Genomic DNA, 14357 nt, shown 5'->3' on the forward strand with positions numbered 1-14357 from the left:
AGAGGAAGCTCGTCCTTGGGTGGCACAATTCTTAGCTCAGCCGGGTACCATTAAGGAATGGATTCAGGTGGGGAAGAAAATATTGAGAAAGGACCTTAATTTTGAGGCGAGAGGATGGTTAACTTTTGTATGCAACAGGTTGGACCCTTCGTCCCATGACCAAACCATTCCAATCGCCCGAGCGGTTCTCATTGCGTCCATCATGGTAGGTTTCCCCATCAATGTGGGGAATGTTATGTATAGTGTGATCACATCCGTTGGCATTGATACGGACAGAAACTACCCCTACCCGAACACCCTCACAATGTACTTTGAAGATGCAAAGGTAAAAAAATACCCCTTCGATGTTGAAGTCCGGCCGGTGTACCCATTCTCATGGTTTAATATTCAGGGGACGGACAACCCGAAAGGGGGATAAGAAGGGAAAAGCATCCACCTCTGCCCCGACTGGCCAGTCTGAGGAGCCAGTTGCGGTAGAAGCCTCTGTTGAGCCACCCACTCCCGCTGCCACTACTGTTCCGGACATCCCATCCTCCTCTACGGGTCCCAGTTCTTCAACTGGCCCAGTGGTTCCCACCTCCAAATCCAACCCCCTCACGGCCCAGCAATTAGCAAAGACATTGGCCAGCTTGAACAACTGGATGTCAGTCTTGACATCCAAGTTGTCCACTTTGGCTACCACAGTTGCGGCCCAGTCTGTTCCAACCACAGTTGAGATTCCTCAGTCCACTGAGGAGACATTGAAGACACTCCTGGCCAACCAGGAGAAGATTTTGGCTACTCAGGCTGCCTTGACAAAGGCAGTTGATGCACAGGGCAAAGCTCTAAAGGAGCTTGCCCGAGAACATAAAAAGGATGAGAAAATCCCGGGCATCCAAGGATGAGGTGAAGGAGCTCCGAGCTGAGGTTGACAAGCTAAAGGCAGACCAACTGCCTTTAGACTTGTTCTTTGATGAGTCAGCACCTCCACCATCAGTAGTTGTACTGGAGCCACAGCAGGAGGAGGAGTCTAGGCACCCAAGGAAGAAGAGGAAGCTTCCTAGCACTGAGGGTGTTATGATAGAGGTAGCACAGGTTCAGAAGGATACTTCCAGTGCTCCACCAGATGTTCAGTCGGTCCATGACCCGGCCCCTATCCCAGCAGCAGAGCAGCAGCAGGTTGGAAACCAGTCTGAGGTTCCCGCCAGTACAGAGGACCAGGGGACCACTGATCAGCCCATGACGACGGATCAGGCTTGAGGAGCCACTATATATCCTTTCTCTGTTTATATGCTTATTTTGGTAGTTGGCATTGGGGATAATGCCAGCTTTTATTCGTGGGGGTGCGCCCTACTATTTTGTATTTTGATGATTGATATATTTGGGATGACTGTACATATTTATTTGATTTTTAGCTTATGTTGCTAGTTGATAGTTGGCCTGTATATAACTTTTTATTCTAGTCACTTTTCTACTTTATGTACATATTCATTCCCCCCGTTGTATATTCTACTCCTCTATTGTACATATTCATTCATTTTTTTTTCGTTAAAATTTTTCGTTTGTAGCTTCATAGTTAGCTCGTAGCCTTTTTGTTTTGTTTTGGCATTTGCAATAAGCCCTTAGCTTTCTTAATGTCACGGTTCTTTCCAAGGGTAGAGTATTGTGCGAACCGGGTGGCTCTTCCCAATGATAGATGGCGTGACAACCTTCTTAAGGGTTTGAGTCCGTTTTTGATTTTTCGTTTTTTGATTTTCAAGTTTTGCAGTCAAGGATACCTCAGGCAAAACTTCACTTAGGCCTAACACATTTGCCTTTGATCCCATGGTCAAAGACATTAATGTTGTGCTTAGGATGGTGAAAGTCGTGGCCTTGAGACTCTTGTGTTGACAAAACAGTCATCATGTGGTCGTATTGAACCATTGTGCACTTGAATCGTAACTAAGATCGTTGTGGGCCCTCGACTCGACATCTTTAGCAATCCTTGAGTGTGTGTGGTGAGAATTCGATTTGCGAGTCCAGGTCCCGAGCTGATGGTCTAGAACTTGCCTCGAATGTTTGTTGAGGTGAAATCTTAGGTGAAATTTGGCTTGAGAAGTGATTGTAGGCTCTCCTTGATCCAAAATGCTAAGATTGAAAAATTCCATGACCTACCAATGAAATGATCCCTAGTTAATCCTTTTGAGCCTTGAACCTTCTTCTTTCAAGAACCGAAGCTACAAGCCTATACCCGTTCTTAACGATACCCTCTCGTGGCACCCAAATCTTCCCTTGAGTAGATGGAAAACGTCTAAGTTTTGGGGGGGGAGACAAGAAAGAAAACAATGTGGTAAAAAGGTACAAAAGCAAAAAGAAAAAGAAAAGATAAGACAAAAAGAAAGACCCAATTGAATAAGGTCAAAAAGGGGATTCAAAGAAAACAAAAGTGAAAAAGGGTGTGGAAAAAGTAAAAAAGGAGAAATGTGTTGAATTGCATGAAAAAGGGTGACAATGTGTCTCTCTAACCCCTTGAAAAAGAAGTGAATACTCAAATGAGTCAAGAAAGTGTGCCGAAATGAATCAAAAGAAGTGCTTAAGGGAATATTGAACCCACTTGAACAAAACTATGTCCTACCCTTACCCAAAAGCCTTCACAATGACTCCATAAAAGCCCTACATGATTTTGAGTTGAAGGGAACCTACATTAGTGGATACTTATATAAGGGGCAAGCATATGGTACTTAGAGCCGAACTTGTGGCCTCTTCCTTGAGAGAGATGAGTGGAAATCCATCAACCTCGGTTTGTGTGATAATACTCAAAATGGTGAGGTTTGCTTAGGGAGAGTTGAGGGTGTTTGAGTTTGGGTTCCACAATGGCCACGGTAATTGAGAAAAGTTCTTTGATGAAATATGTCAACTCTTGAAGCGTCACACTAGATCCACAAGTTTTCAAAGTTTAAAAGTGTTAATGATGCATTCGCATTGAGGGCAATTGATAGTCCCAATTGACGCTTGTTGAGGTTACTTTAGGATAAGCTGAAATTACTTGGATGTTGCCTTTGAGGGGTGGGTTTTGTTTTGTTCGCCTGAGGACAAGCAAAGGTTTAAGTTTGGGGGAGTTGATAAGTAGGATTTTAACATGTTTTATACCCATACTTGCCTATGCTTTGAGTGTAAATTGCTACAAAATAGTCCCAAAAAGCTTACAGATTGCGCTTGATTGCAGGTTTGAGCTATAAAGTGACAAATCATCAAAGATCGGCTCAAATTGGAGTGAAACCTACTCAAGTGCCAAAGATCAGTAGAGTGAAGACATTCAGAACTTGGTGCGGACCGCACCATCATGTCATGCGGCCGCACCATAGAAGTTCAGAGACTGTAAACTTACAAGACATGCCCCATGCGGCCGCGTCCCAATTCATGCGGCCCGCGTCTCACTCATGCGGCCGCATAATTTTGCTATGCGGTCGCGTCCCATAAGTTCAGAGAGTATTATATTCCAGAAGCAAACCACGCGGCCACGTCCAACTTCATGCGGCCCACGCGGCCACGTCCAACTTCATGCGGCCCACGCTCCCCCCCCCCCATGCGGCCGCACTCTATAGTCATGCGGCTCGCATCAGTGAAGTTCAGAGAAGCTGCAAAACTTTTCATGCGGCCGCACAACAACTTTGTGCGGTTCGCGCCAGTTTTCATGCGGTCGCACCCCAACTTTGCGTGGTCCGCATCACCATTTTCAGAGAGCAAGATTCAGAGGTCAAGCAACCCAGTGCGGCCACGTGCCATCTTTATACGGTCCGCACTAACCCTGCAGGGGCATTTTTGTCCAGTTTTTCCAGCTCACTATAAATAGAATATTTTACCATTTTTAGGTCAAGTTTTGTACAACTGACAGCTGTTGCACTCGTGAGACTTATGTTTTGGCCTATCTTGGGCATTTTTAGCTTAGTTTCATCATAGATTATTGTAGTTTAGCATTAGCAATTAATTAATATGGTTGTTTCATCTTCTATTTCTTCATTTTTGCTTTAATTATGTCTAGCTAAACCCATTAGCTAGGGTTGTGGCTCAACCCTAGTGTGGGTAATTAATGGGTGTTGCTTCTTACTGATAGATTGATATTGGGTGTTTGTTATTTGGGTTAATTTTATGGTTTAATTAAGGATTGATGGTTGCAAACATTGATTCTAGCTTAGTGGGTCTTGACCTTTCTTGAGAAAGAGAGTCTATGACCCCAGAATTGACCCAACAAGGGATTGGGGTGGATCCATGAGAAATGGTAGTCCCAATTAACGGGTTAAACCTCGAGAGAGTAATCACCCTACTTGAACCCTAGTTGCTTGGTCTAATTGGCCTACCCAATTGATCTCGAGAGAGTCAATTGGGGAAAATCGCTCTCTCTACCGAGAGGTGTGAGAGTGAGTAAAAATGTGCACGGTTATAACATTGATCCCAAATATGTCAATCTATTATTAGTAACCTCTACCCGTTAGTTAACCACCTAGGTAATACCACGACCCTAGTGCCTTCTCTATATTAATCACAACTTAAAACATACCATTTTAGCATAAATTAGCTTAAACTTGTAGTTGATAATAGTAGTGATTAAACAAAAACCCAAAAAATGGTAGAAGTACAATTAGGAGCAAACACGCATTCCTAGTCTAAACAAATACGCAACTCCATTCCAAGCTCCCTGTGAAAATTGACCCCGATACCACTATTCGGGTAAAAGTATTAGCGCCCGCTCCTCCTACCATTGTGTAAGGTTGAGTTCGCCGCGATCAACCCTCACCAGCTCGTCGTCTTTCTCCTTCAACTCATCACAAAGGGACTGCAAGTTGCTGCCCTCGCCAAAACACCTGCAAATCTCCCGGTACTTACCGCGATACTCCAAATACTTGTGCTCCTAACTTCTCAAAAATTTGCTTACGCCTCTCCTCCCTTCGAGTGCTTTCAATCTCCAAAATCATGGTATGTGAACATAAGATAAAGAAGCAAAAAATAAAGACGCCCCACAAACAAAGACAAAACACAACAAAAATGCTAGTCGAAAGATGAAACCCTAAAATACTCACCCTAAGGGCAAGGTCGGCTATGCTCCTCGATAGAGTGATGCCATCCAGCTCTCTAAGGGTTTCGCCTTCCACATCGGAGCAAAGAGGGGCGAGATAAGGGACTACATTCTCCGTATTCTTCAACAGATCACGATCCATAGGATTGCAATAGTCCTCGTATACCCCTCCAACCTCACCTAGAGTTGGGTAAACCCCCTTCATCATCCTAAGTTTAGCGACGCCGATGTCTGAACCTGTCTCATAACCATCTTTGGAAATACCTTTATCTCTCCCATAGGAAGACAAATAAATATCATCGGTTGGTTGCGAAGTCGACGACCCTCTTGCCGCAAAGTATCAGAAACCCTAGCGGCCGGCCCTTCAACTTCCATCATTGCAGAAGGAAGTGATATGCCCTTAACGGCTTCTGCCAATTTTGGAACCTCGGACACCAGTTCAACGTCGTCTTCAAGAACTACGGTCACTGTCTCACAAAGGGTAAAATCATCTATCATAGAATCCACGAGTCGAGCAATCTCGTCGCCAACATCCACTGACCTCCTCTAACGGGGCACCAAATCCCCGTCACTTGGCGATGATTCCCCCTCCTAGTCCACAAGATGGTACAAGGGGGAAGCCTGAGGCTCTACTATCTAAATATTCACAGATGGAAAAGAAATTGATGCTAAAGCAGCAGTAGGTAGGACCGAAGAGTGAACATACCTAGCTGCGGTTATAGAGGGGGCAGAAGCCAAAGAGGAAGCAACGTTCCCCTTACGAAATGCAGGTGTGGGAGCTTTCGGCCTCCTCTAAGGCCCTCGGGCTGGAATTGAAAGAAGCGCAAAATAAAAGGTCAGCCATAACAAACTATAAAAGGAAAACAACTAAGAGGCCAAAACAAAGAAACTCACTGGTTAAGGAGGGAGGGAGCCCGAATTTCTTAAAAAAGCCCGTCCACTCACGAATTCCCGCGATGTAAGAGAGGAGCCGACCGACCTAATCAAAAATGTCCCCGACCAAAGGAGGGGGCATAGTCTTGGCTGCATAAGAGAAGAGCAAAAGATTAGAACCCACAACTAAGCAAGTAAATCAAACGCCTCAATGAAGAGAAGTTAGACACTTACGAGTATGATTCCAAGTTTCGGGAAAGCCGTCTGCATTGGCCACCACGTCCTCGATTCTAACAAAGAAAAAATTGTGCCAAAACTGAAGGTTCGCCTTATCATTCATCTTCACACCTAGACACTTTCCCTCTCGGTGACGAACATTTAACATTGCCCCCTTGTAGAAACTGGGGGCAAAGAGATGCATCAAATGTCGTAATGTGATATTGACCTGGACAATTCTGCAAACTTAGTAAGCATCCTAATGAGCTTGTAGATATATGGGGCGAGCTAAGCCGGGTAAACGCCATAGTAACGGCAAAATTCCTCCGCCAATGGGAGAAGGGGAAGAGTGTAGCCGACATGAAAGGGGTAGGCGTAAAACGCACAATACCCGGGGCGGTGGACTTGTACCACATCCCGCTCTGCAGGGACCAACTCGATGCGAGCAGGAATGCCAAATTTATCCCTAAGCTCTAATAAATCGGCCTCTTTCATCGCCGCCTCATAGACCTTGGGCTCAGCCTCAAACGCCTTTGAAAAATTAGACCTGACCTTCTCACCACGAGGAACTGTCTCCTCCACCGTAGGGAAGTTCTCATCCTCAACGACAATAGAGATGCCCTCCATGTGGGGAGGCAAAACTATCGCCAAGGGAACCGGGCTATTTTCCTCGCTGGGACCAGAAGATACGTTAGCATAGTTCTGACAAAAGAGAGGGTATTCAAGTAACGAAGAATAAAAAACAATAAGGATCTCTAAAGCAGGAAAAGAAGATTCCCAACAATGGAATAAGAAAAAGGCACAAGGCTTCAATATGGAAAATCCATAAAACGCGAGTGTGTGCCTTCATATCCCTATTTATAAGAGCTCAAACATTGAAACTAAGAAATTATGCCATCATTACTTAGCACCAATATCGAAGCAACAAATACAATTGACAGATGCACACGAAACGACGTAACGCATCGAGAAGATGCACCATAATGACGCATGACATCATGACATCATTTTGATCCAGAAATAACGTAACTCCTAAAGTTGCGGCTCACGAAAGACCACACTGTCAGCTCATCTCAAACATCACAACCCGACCCACTCGTTCCACATTCTCGACCACGATAAACAGAGTTCGCTTATCAAGGTCGTCTAATGCCGACCTTAATAAAGGGAGGGACTAACTGTATAGGCTAAAATCTGCCCTAAAGTAGACAAGATAACTCTAAAGGAAGAGTCTTCAAAGCGTCATTAGTCGAGGCCGACTAGGAAGCAGCAAGATTCGTGGTCGAGACGTCAACAATGGTCAAGGTCGAGCACCATTGACAGAGCTATAACAACTAGTTTTCAAAATAGGGTATTAAAGAGAATATTCTATTGGATATTCTCTACACTTGTACTATTAGAGTTTGTTAGGGATATGTCTTATATAAATAGAAAAAAAAGGCAATGATGCATGGCAAGTAATATTCATTGGTAATAATACGCTTTGATAAAAATATTCTCTCTCTCTTACTACGATAAAAACAACACCTTTTTTGTCAAGATTCTTGTCCACATTATTCCATACTTTCTAATAGATCCGATGATAATTCGAACATTTAAGAATTTGTCTGCCATTCATTAATGTCAGGAGGAATAACATCCAGCTTCTTTTTTATTGGGTGAATCATTCTTTTATTTACCCAAATGCCATTTATTATTGTTCATTGCTATTTAATGCTCATTTATTATGAAAGATTACACACAGTTATTATCTTTCTACTAAATCTGTTTGACATTAATCAAGCTTTCATAACTCTCATCTAAAAATATTATTGTTAACTAGGTTTAACCCCTTAATATATAAATTAAATTATTTGAGCCAAAGAGTCACACTTTTTGGTCAAACATGACTCACTTCATGAATGTTCGAGTGAACTGAACTCATATTATTTCGACTCACTTTATTAACAATTAAATCATAAAAATTTGTTACAACTCGTTATGGATTTTCCTATTTATGTTAACTCTTGTGGAGTTGTGGTTCTTTCCATTACAATGTGCCTGATAATAGTAAATTTTCAGCTGCACTTTCAACTAGGGGTATTAAATGGGCGGGGTGAGCCGATTTTGGGTGGGTCAAAATGGATTGAGTCAATAATTGGTCGGGTTATTTGACCCGTCCAAAAATTATTTGGGTCAGGATGAGCTAAAATTTGAGTCATAGCTTAACCCGTCCAACTCCTGTCAAGCTTTACTTAATACGTTTCATTTTCTTATGAATTGTATAGTTATTAAATTAGATTTTCTTTTCTTTTGCTATGGTCATATATAACATATCAAATAAAAAAAATATTTTAAAGATTTTTTGGTAAAGTTATTCATGGATCAATACAAGCCAAACTTTAAATGAGTTAAGTCAAGATGGACTGAGTTTAATAAATAAGCGAGTCAATAACTAGCCCAACCTTGAATGGATTGGACAAGTCATTTGAGCTTGGACCAAATTTGACAACCCTACTTTTAGTTATAAATACTCCACCATATAACATCCTTCTTTCTTATTTCCAAAACTTGACAGTTCCTTCCTCCTCTAATTTTCCCTTCTTGGTCCCAATGTGTCACTTGTTGCAGTTATGTTTCTACTCTTTCAACAATTCTAATTCTTGTTACATCCTTAAATTGTGACAATTGTCTGTATTTATTCTCAATAATTTCGTTAATGAGTTAACTGTGAAGGCACACGATGAATTACCTAAACGTTTTATTCGTGTCCCAATCTTTAAGTAAAACACAATATAAAAATATCTAGAGAATAAATAAACCTCATCTAAGTTTTTTTTTTTACTCTGATTTCTAACTTTTTAGTTATACCTTCTCTTTCGGATTCTCAACTATAAGAATGCTACTCAGTAGTTAGGCGTATTATAATATGTTAGAGTTCGATTAAGTTTGTATAAACTTGAATGAGTGATTTTTTCTATCATTTAACTTGTTGACTTATAGTTTTTTTTTTTTTTTTACACCTTGGAACGTTGTTTATCTATATATCAATTATAAAAAAAATACTGTTAAATTGCCATCTACTTATCTCATTATTTCACATAGGATTCTTAAGAATATGAATGCTTATTTCAAATGAGAATATGAGGTTAAAAGTTATTTAAAATATTAAGAAAGTGATATGACAAGTATTTTTGAAATTTATTTGACAGAAGAGTATTTTTGAAATTTATTTGACAGAAGAAGAAAACACTTGGGGGTCGTTTGATTACCGGAATAAAGATATTAATTCAAATACAAAATTTTAGATTATAGTTATCATATTTTAATTGTGGATATTAGTTAATATCATATATTCCATAATTATAATTACGAGATATCCCATAACCGAACCAAATGAACCTTAAAGCTATACAACATTTTTATTGGGAAAACTACCAGTTATGTCCATTTATAAGTAGCTCATTATAAAAATTGACCAATTCATAAAATATTACTAATATTAGCCAATTAACTATTTGTAGCAAAAAAATAATTAAAATTCTGCTTTCTTTTGAGTGTTATTAGAATAGACTGAGCACATCTTAAGGAGCTTGAATATCGTTTTGGGATGATTTAGTGAAGTTTTGAGGTGGTTTGAATTGAAAATCCGAAGTAAAAATTGAACATGAAAAAAATGATATGTGTATTATTTGTGTATCATATATGTATCATATTTTATCAATTGTATATCACATGTATATCCATGTATACTAGTGTGTGAGATACATGCGTGATACATGTTTGACACATTTGCTGCAGAAGAATTTTTTGAACTTGATGTAATTACGACTTTTGATACAAAACCAGTTCAAATCACCTCCAATCTTCCTCAAATTTTGTATATTGACTTGTCTATATGTTTTCAATGAATTTCAACTATACCTATTGAAAAGGTTCCTTTTTTGCTTAGATTTTTTGGAATATTGTATTTTTTTTTTGTATTTCATCACCTTATTTGCTATATCATCCATGAAATTGCATTTCCGTCTTGCATCTAACGTTGCTAATAACGCTTAAAAATAGAAAGAATTACAAGAAAATACACATGACTTCATACCATAACAAAAAATGGCCCATGTTTTTAAGTTTTATCCGACCTAGCATTGTACATATTTTGAAAACACTAGCAAATTTAAAATTTGTGTTCTTACAACCATTGCTTCTAAAAGCTATGGAGTTAAATCTGTATTCTCACAACTATTGCTTTCACTCTTTCTTCTTCTTACATCTTCTACATAAGCTTCAAGGGGACGTGTATTTTTTGCTTCTCCTCTTGTGTCACTTGCTTGCAATGTAAGAAAATTGAAGAGTAGAAATCCACCATTGAAGACCATTCAAAGCTTTGGTATCGAAAATGGAGTTTTTTGAATTTGTTAGTTGTTTGGATTTGGTGTTGTTCCAAATGATTGAATATATCAAAAGGAGTTTAAAATTTAAATTTGAAGTGATTTGGAATAGATATGAGCAAGATTGAGTTAAAATTCAGAAAATACGCAAGGAAGAAGACGAAGTCAATTTTTGTATAATTATGTATAATCTTGTATAATAGTATATATGAATGTAGAAACACACCTTATACACTATTATACACTTTTATACACCTTTACAAGCGTATGTAGACGAACTTCTTCCATAATTTTCAGTTGCAATTCCTGTTCAAAATCAGTCCAAATCTCCATTAAATAACTTCAAATTTTATATACAACCCCTTATACTATTTCTAACAAGTCTAAATAACACCCACTCCAAATTTCTCACAAAATGAAATTTGAAATTTAAACCCACATATTTAAGCTTGTTAAAAATCTAATTTTCACCACCCAAATGAATTTTAGCCTATTATTGAAAAGCTTTCAACTAGCCCAAAATATTTTAGCCAATATTTAAGTTTGTTGAACTAATATTTGAGTCACACGAAAATTAATTTAAAAGCTTGAGGAATCTTTTTAAAAAATTAAATAGTAATTTTGAGAACCTATTGGAGTTGGATGTTGAATCTTAACATATTATTTTTGGGTTAGTTAGTTGTAAATTGAAATATGGGCTATAAACTTGAAAAGTAGGGAGCCCAGTTGTTCTAATGTGAAATATTCCCTTAAAAATATGAAAGGTGATTTTTGCATGTGATTCTTTGAGAGAAGGAAATTTATTTATTTGGTTTTTTAATTTTTATATGTACTTGGCTAATTTTGATAAGTTTATGACTAATGGCTGAAAATTGGTAAGTTGAGACTTATTTGGGACATTTGCGTAAGTTTCCCAATAAGCACGGAACTTGTCCAAAAAGGCCATAAAAATGTTCTTTCACGAAACTTGTCCAAGAAGATCAATAGCTAAATGGGCCTGTATCCGAGAGAAAACTCCCTACTGGGCTGTAGGGCAAAATCCATGTTAGGATCAATTGAAAGAGACTCGAACCGGGCCACTCATATAAAAGCACCAAAGCTTAGCTGATTCTTCGTAATCTAGGGTTTAATTGCAGCAGCCGCGGCTTCTTTTCTCTTCCATCAGGTCTCAGGGTGCTTCTGTAGCTCGCCAAAATGGTACTCTTTACTGTTAAATCAGACGAGCATTACTTTTTTAGATATTCAGTTATTTGCCATTTAAATAAATATACGACGTAATTGTTGAATGCAATTTGTTGGATTTCTTCTTGTATTGTTTTAATGGCAATGCAACTCCTGGGTAAAGTGTCGGATTAATCATCAATTAGGTGAAATGTTTGGTTAAGTAATTTTGTTGGTGCCTTTGTGTTTCTCAGTGTGTACCATTTACAGTGAAGTGCTAAGGTAGCTAAGTTGAGGGTTTTAAGCTTGTTGTATGAGCCTTTAATTTGTGTTTGGTGTTCAACCATATAAAAATGGGTGCTAATGTTCTTCCACTGTATCACTCCATTAGCTGGTTATTACATGCATAGCTAGGTCTAGAACATGTAATGGGTAAGGAGACTTATGATTTTTCTTATAGGTAATGAGACTCTTGTGATTTTGTTGACATGGCTAACATTCTCTGCCTTTACATTCTAGAATCTAAAACCTACTATTATATGTATTTAAAATATTTTTGACTAAATATATACACATCCACATTACAGTTTGAGCCTAAGGCAATGGGTTTGTGTGAATCCACTGTTGTATAGCTACATCTTCGCTGGCTCATACTTAATGGTTGCCTGAATAGGATCAAGTATATAGCTGTCTAACTGTTTTGGGTTGGTGATGTATTGATCTTTGGTGTAATCTCTTATCTTTTCTTGTTTGGCTGCATGGATATTTCTCAAACTTTTTCATAACCTTTTATATTATCATTTTAGCTTGACATGCTTGTTAAACTGTACTTTTATTTCGACACAGACCAAGAGAACCAAGAAGGCTGGTATCGTTGGGAAGTATGGTATGTGTCTAAAATGCTTCTATGATTTGTGTTGCTTTTGTATTTTAATGGTGAAGTAGTGTATTCTAGAAGATTTCATGCCTTAAGAGGAAAAAATGAATGACATTTGGATTTGCAGCTTAAAGTTAATTTAAATGTTTTTCTCGTAAAAAAAATTGTGATAATGTTTTGCTAAAACGTTTAGTATAACAACCACACTTATATTAATGTAAGTGATATCCTCTGAGAAGTCCCCCCCCCCCACAAACAAGTTAAGGGGAGGTGCATATTTGTTTGTTGGTTTGTCTAATGAAATCTTTGAATAACCTCCTCTTTCTCTTATAGGTACCCGTTATGGTGCCAGTTTGAGGAAGCAGATCAAGAAGATGGAGGTTAGTCAGCATAGCAAATACTTCTGTGAGTTTTGCGGAAAGGTACAATTCCCATGTGTTTTTATACGATTGTTTGCTATTGAGCACGATTCATAATTACATCAATAATAATGTCACTATGTTCTTATGTTTTAGTATGCCGTCAAGAGGAAAGCTGTTGGAATTTGGGGTTGCAAAGACTGCGGCAAAGTGAAAGCTGGCGGTGCTTATACATTGAAGTAATTATCATCTGGATTCTTGCTGTTCTTTTTCTTGTTATGTGCTTGAAGTACTAATTTTTTTCTCCTTTCTTCCAGCACTGCTAGCGCTGTTACCGTAAGGAGCACTATTCGAAGGCTTAGGGAGCAGACAGAGAGTTAGAGTCATTTAGCTGCTTATTGAAACTTTAAGGAAGTGAAGTTGAATCTTGATTTTGCTATTAAAGAGTTGTAATTTGTACTGTGTTTGAAAATTTTGATTTATCCTAAGGATTGGAACAATTTTCCCAACGTGACATGTCAGATCTTACTCATATCTTAATCAAGTTGAAATGGTTTCATGTTTCCTAGCTTTGCCTGTGCTTATGTGGTGGGCACTAAAGCTGCATGATTATTTGCTGTTTGGTGTTGCCTTGTTTGGTATGTCTGAAAGAACCATTTTCTCTGGAATTTACCCAACTAGGAAAAAGTTTTCTTTACAATAATTCTTCAGTTTCTACCTTGCTAAATGAGTTGCTAACAGCAGAATATTTACAGTAAGTTATTTGCACTATATTCAGTGTTCTATGAGGAGTTATCCAGAATGGCAAAGTGGCTTTATTTTAGTTATGAATGAATATTAGTGATGGGTTTGCATAATTGCATTACTTGTCCAGAATAGCACGAGAAGTGTACGTGGCTTATGAATGAATATTAGTGATGATTTTGCACTAGTTGAAAAAACAACTTTGTTTCTCTTCTCGTAATTCTTAAATTTGACTAGGGTTTTCTTCTCTATCAATTCTTCTATTTTTGGTCTGTGCAGTTCTGTTGATATGATAATAATCCTGATGTAAAAATTTACTGTTTCAAAAAGGTGTTTTGGCAGAATTATAACTCGTGTCGTGATTTATGGACGATCCTGCATTCCTGCTCAATAACTTGTCCTCTCGCTCCTGCATTTTTGTCCCATCTCTATGCTTTTCAAACAATTCTTTCAAATACTTTAATAATTCTTCACAGCAATTTATTTCCGGACCTACTTTTTTAATTTATTATAAGTAATGGTCAACCAACTTATGAATTTGTACGTGAATCAATTGGTTCCATGGCTTTATTTTTACCTTCACTTTGCCTCATGAGAGGGGGTTAACGGATTGCGATATTAACCCTAATTGAGAGAGAAAGGAAGAAGAGTGAGAACGAGACATACTAGTTAGGCAAAAATGATAGTCTATATAAGATTTGAGAACTAGACCTATTGATATGAGGCCA

The 14357-nt window shown here is 38.5% G+C and overlaps 2 protein-coding genes across 2 annotated transcripts; both read left to right on the forward strand.

Moving 5' to 3' along the window:
• Window positions 1–344: 344 nt before the first annotated feature.
• LOC138872570 (uncharacterized) lies at window positions 345–1239 on the forward strand. Its single transcript, XM_070150838.1, has 2 exons — window positions 345–870; window positions 962–1239. Exons 1-2 carry the CDS (start codon window positions 345–347, stop codon window positions 1237–1239), a joined length of 804 nt encoding a protein of 267 aa, XP_070006939.1.
• A 10306-nt stretch (window positions 1240–11545) lies between these two features.
• LOC104238495 (large ribosomal subunit protein eL43) lies at window positions 11546–13449 on the forward strand. Its single transcript, XM_009792860.2, has 5 exons — window positions 11546–11685; window positions 12496–12535; window positions 12860–12948; window positions 13042–13124; window positions 13203–13449. Exons 1-5 carry the CDS (start codon window positions 11683–11685, stop codon window positions 13264–13266), a joined length of 279 nt encoding a protein of 92 aa, XP_009791162.1. The 5' UTR covers window positions 11546–11682; the 3' UTR covers window positions 13267–13449.
• The last annotated feature ends 908 nt before the right edge of the window (window positions 13450–14357 follow it).

The sequence above is a fragment of the Nicotiana sylvestris genome, chromosome 1 (assembly GCF_000393655.2).
Source record: "Nicotiana sylvestris chromosome 1, ASM39365v2, whole genome shotgun sequence".
NCBI classification, from domain to species: Eukaryota; Viridiplantae; Streptophyta; class Magnoliopsida; order Solanales; family Solanaceae; genus Nicotiana; species Nicotiana sylvestris.

Bases quoted from the DNA above. Each gene is read 5' to 3' on its own strand.
- LOC138872570 (XM_070150838.1), top strand. From the start codon at position 345: ATGTTGAAGTCCGGCCGGTGTACCCATTCTCATGGTTTAATATTCAGG. The intron at 871-961 runs GCATCCAAGGAT...TTGATGAGTCAG, and splicing joins AAAGGATGAGAAAATCCCGG to CACCTCCACCATCAGTAGTT.
- LOC104238495 (XM_009792860.2), top strand. The intron at 12,536-12,859 runs GTATGTGTCTAA...TTTCTCTTATAG, and splicing joins TGGTATCGTTGGGAAGTATG to GTACCCGTTATGGTGCCAGT. The intron at 12,949-13,041 runs GTACAATTCCCA...CTTATGTTTTAG, and splicing joins TCTGTGAGTTTTGCGGAAAG to TATGCCGTCAAGAGGAAAGC.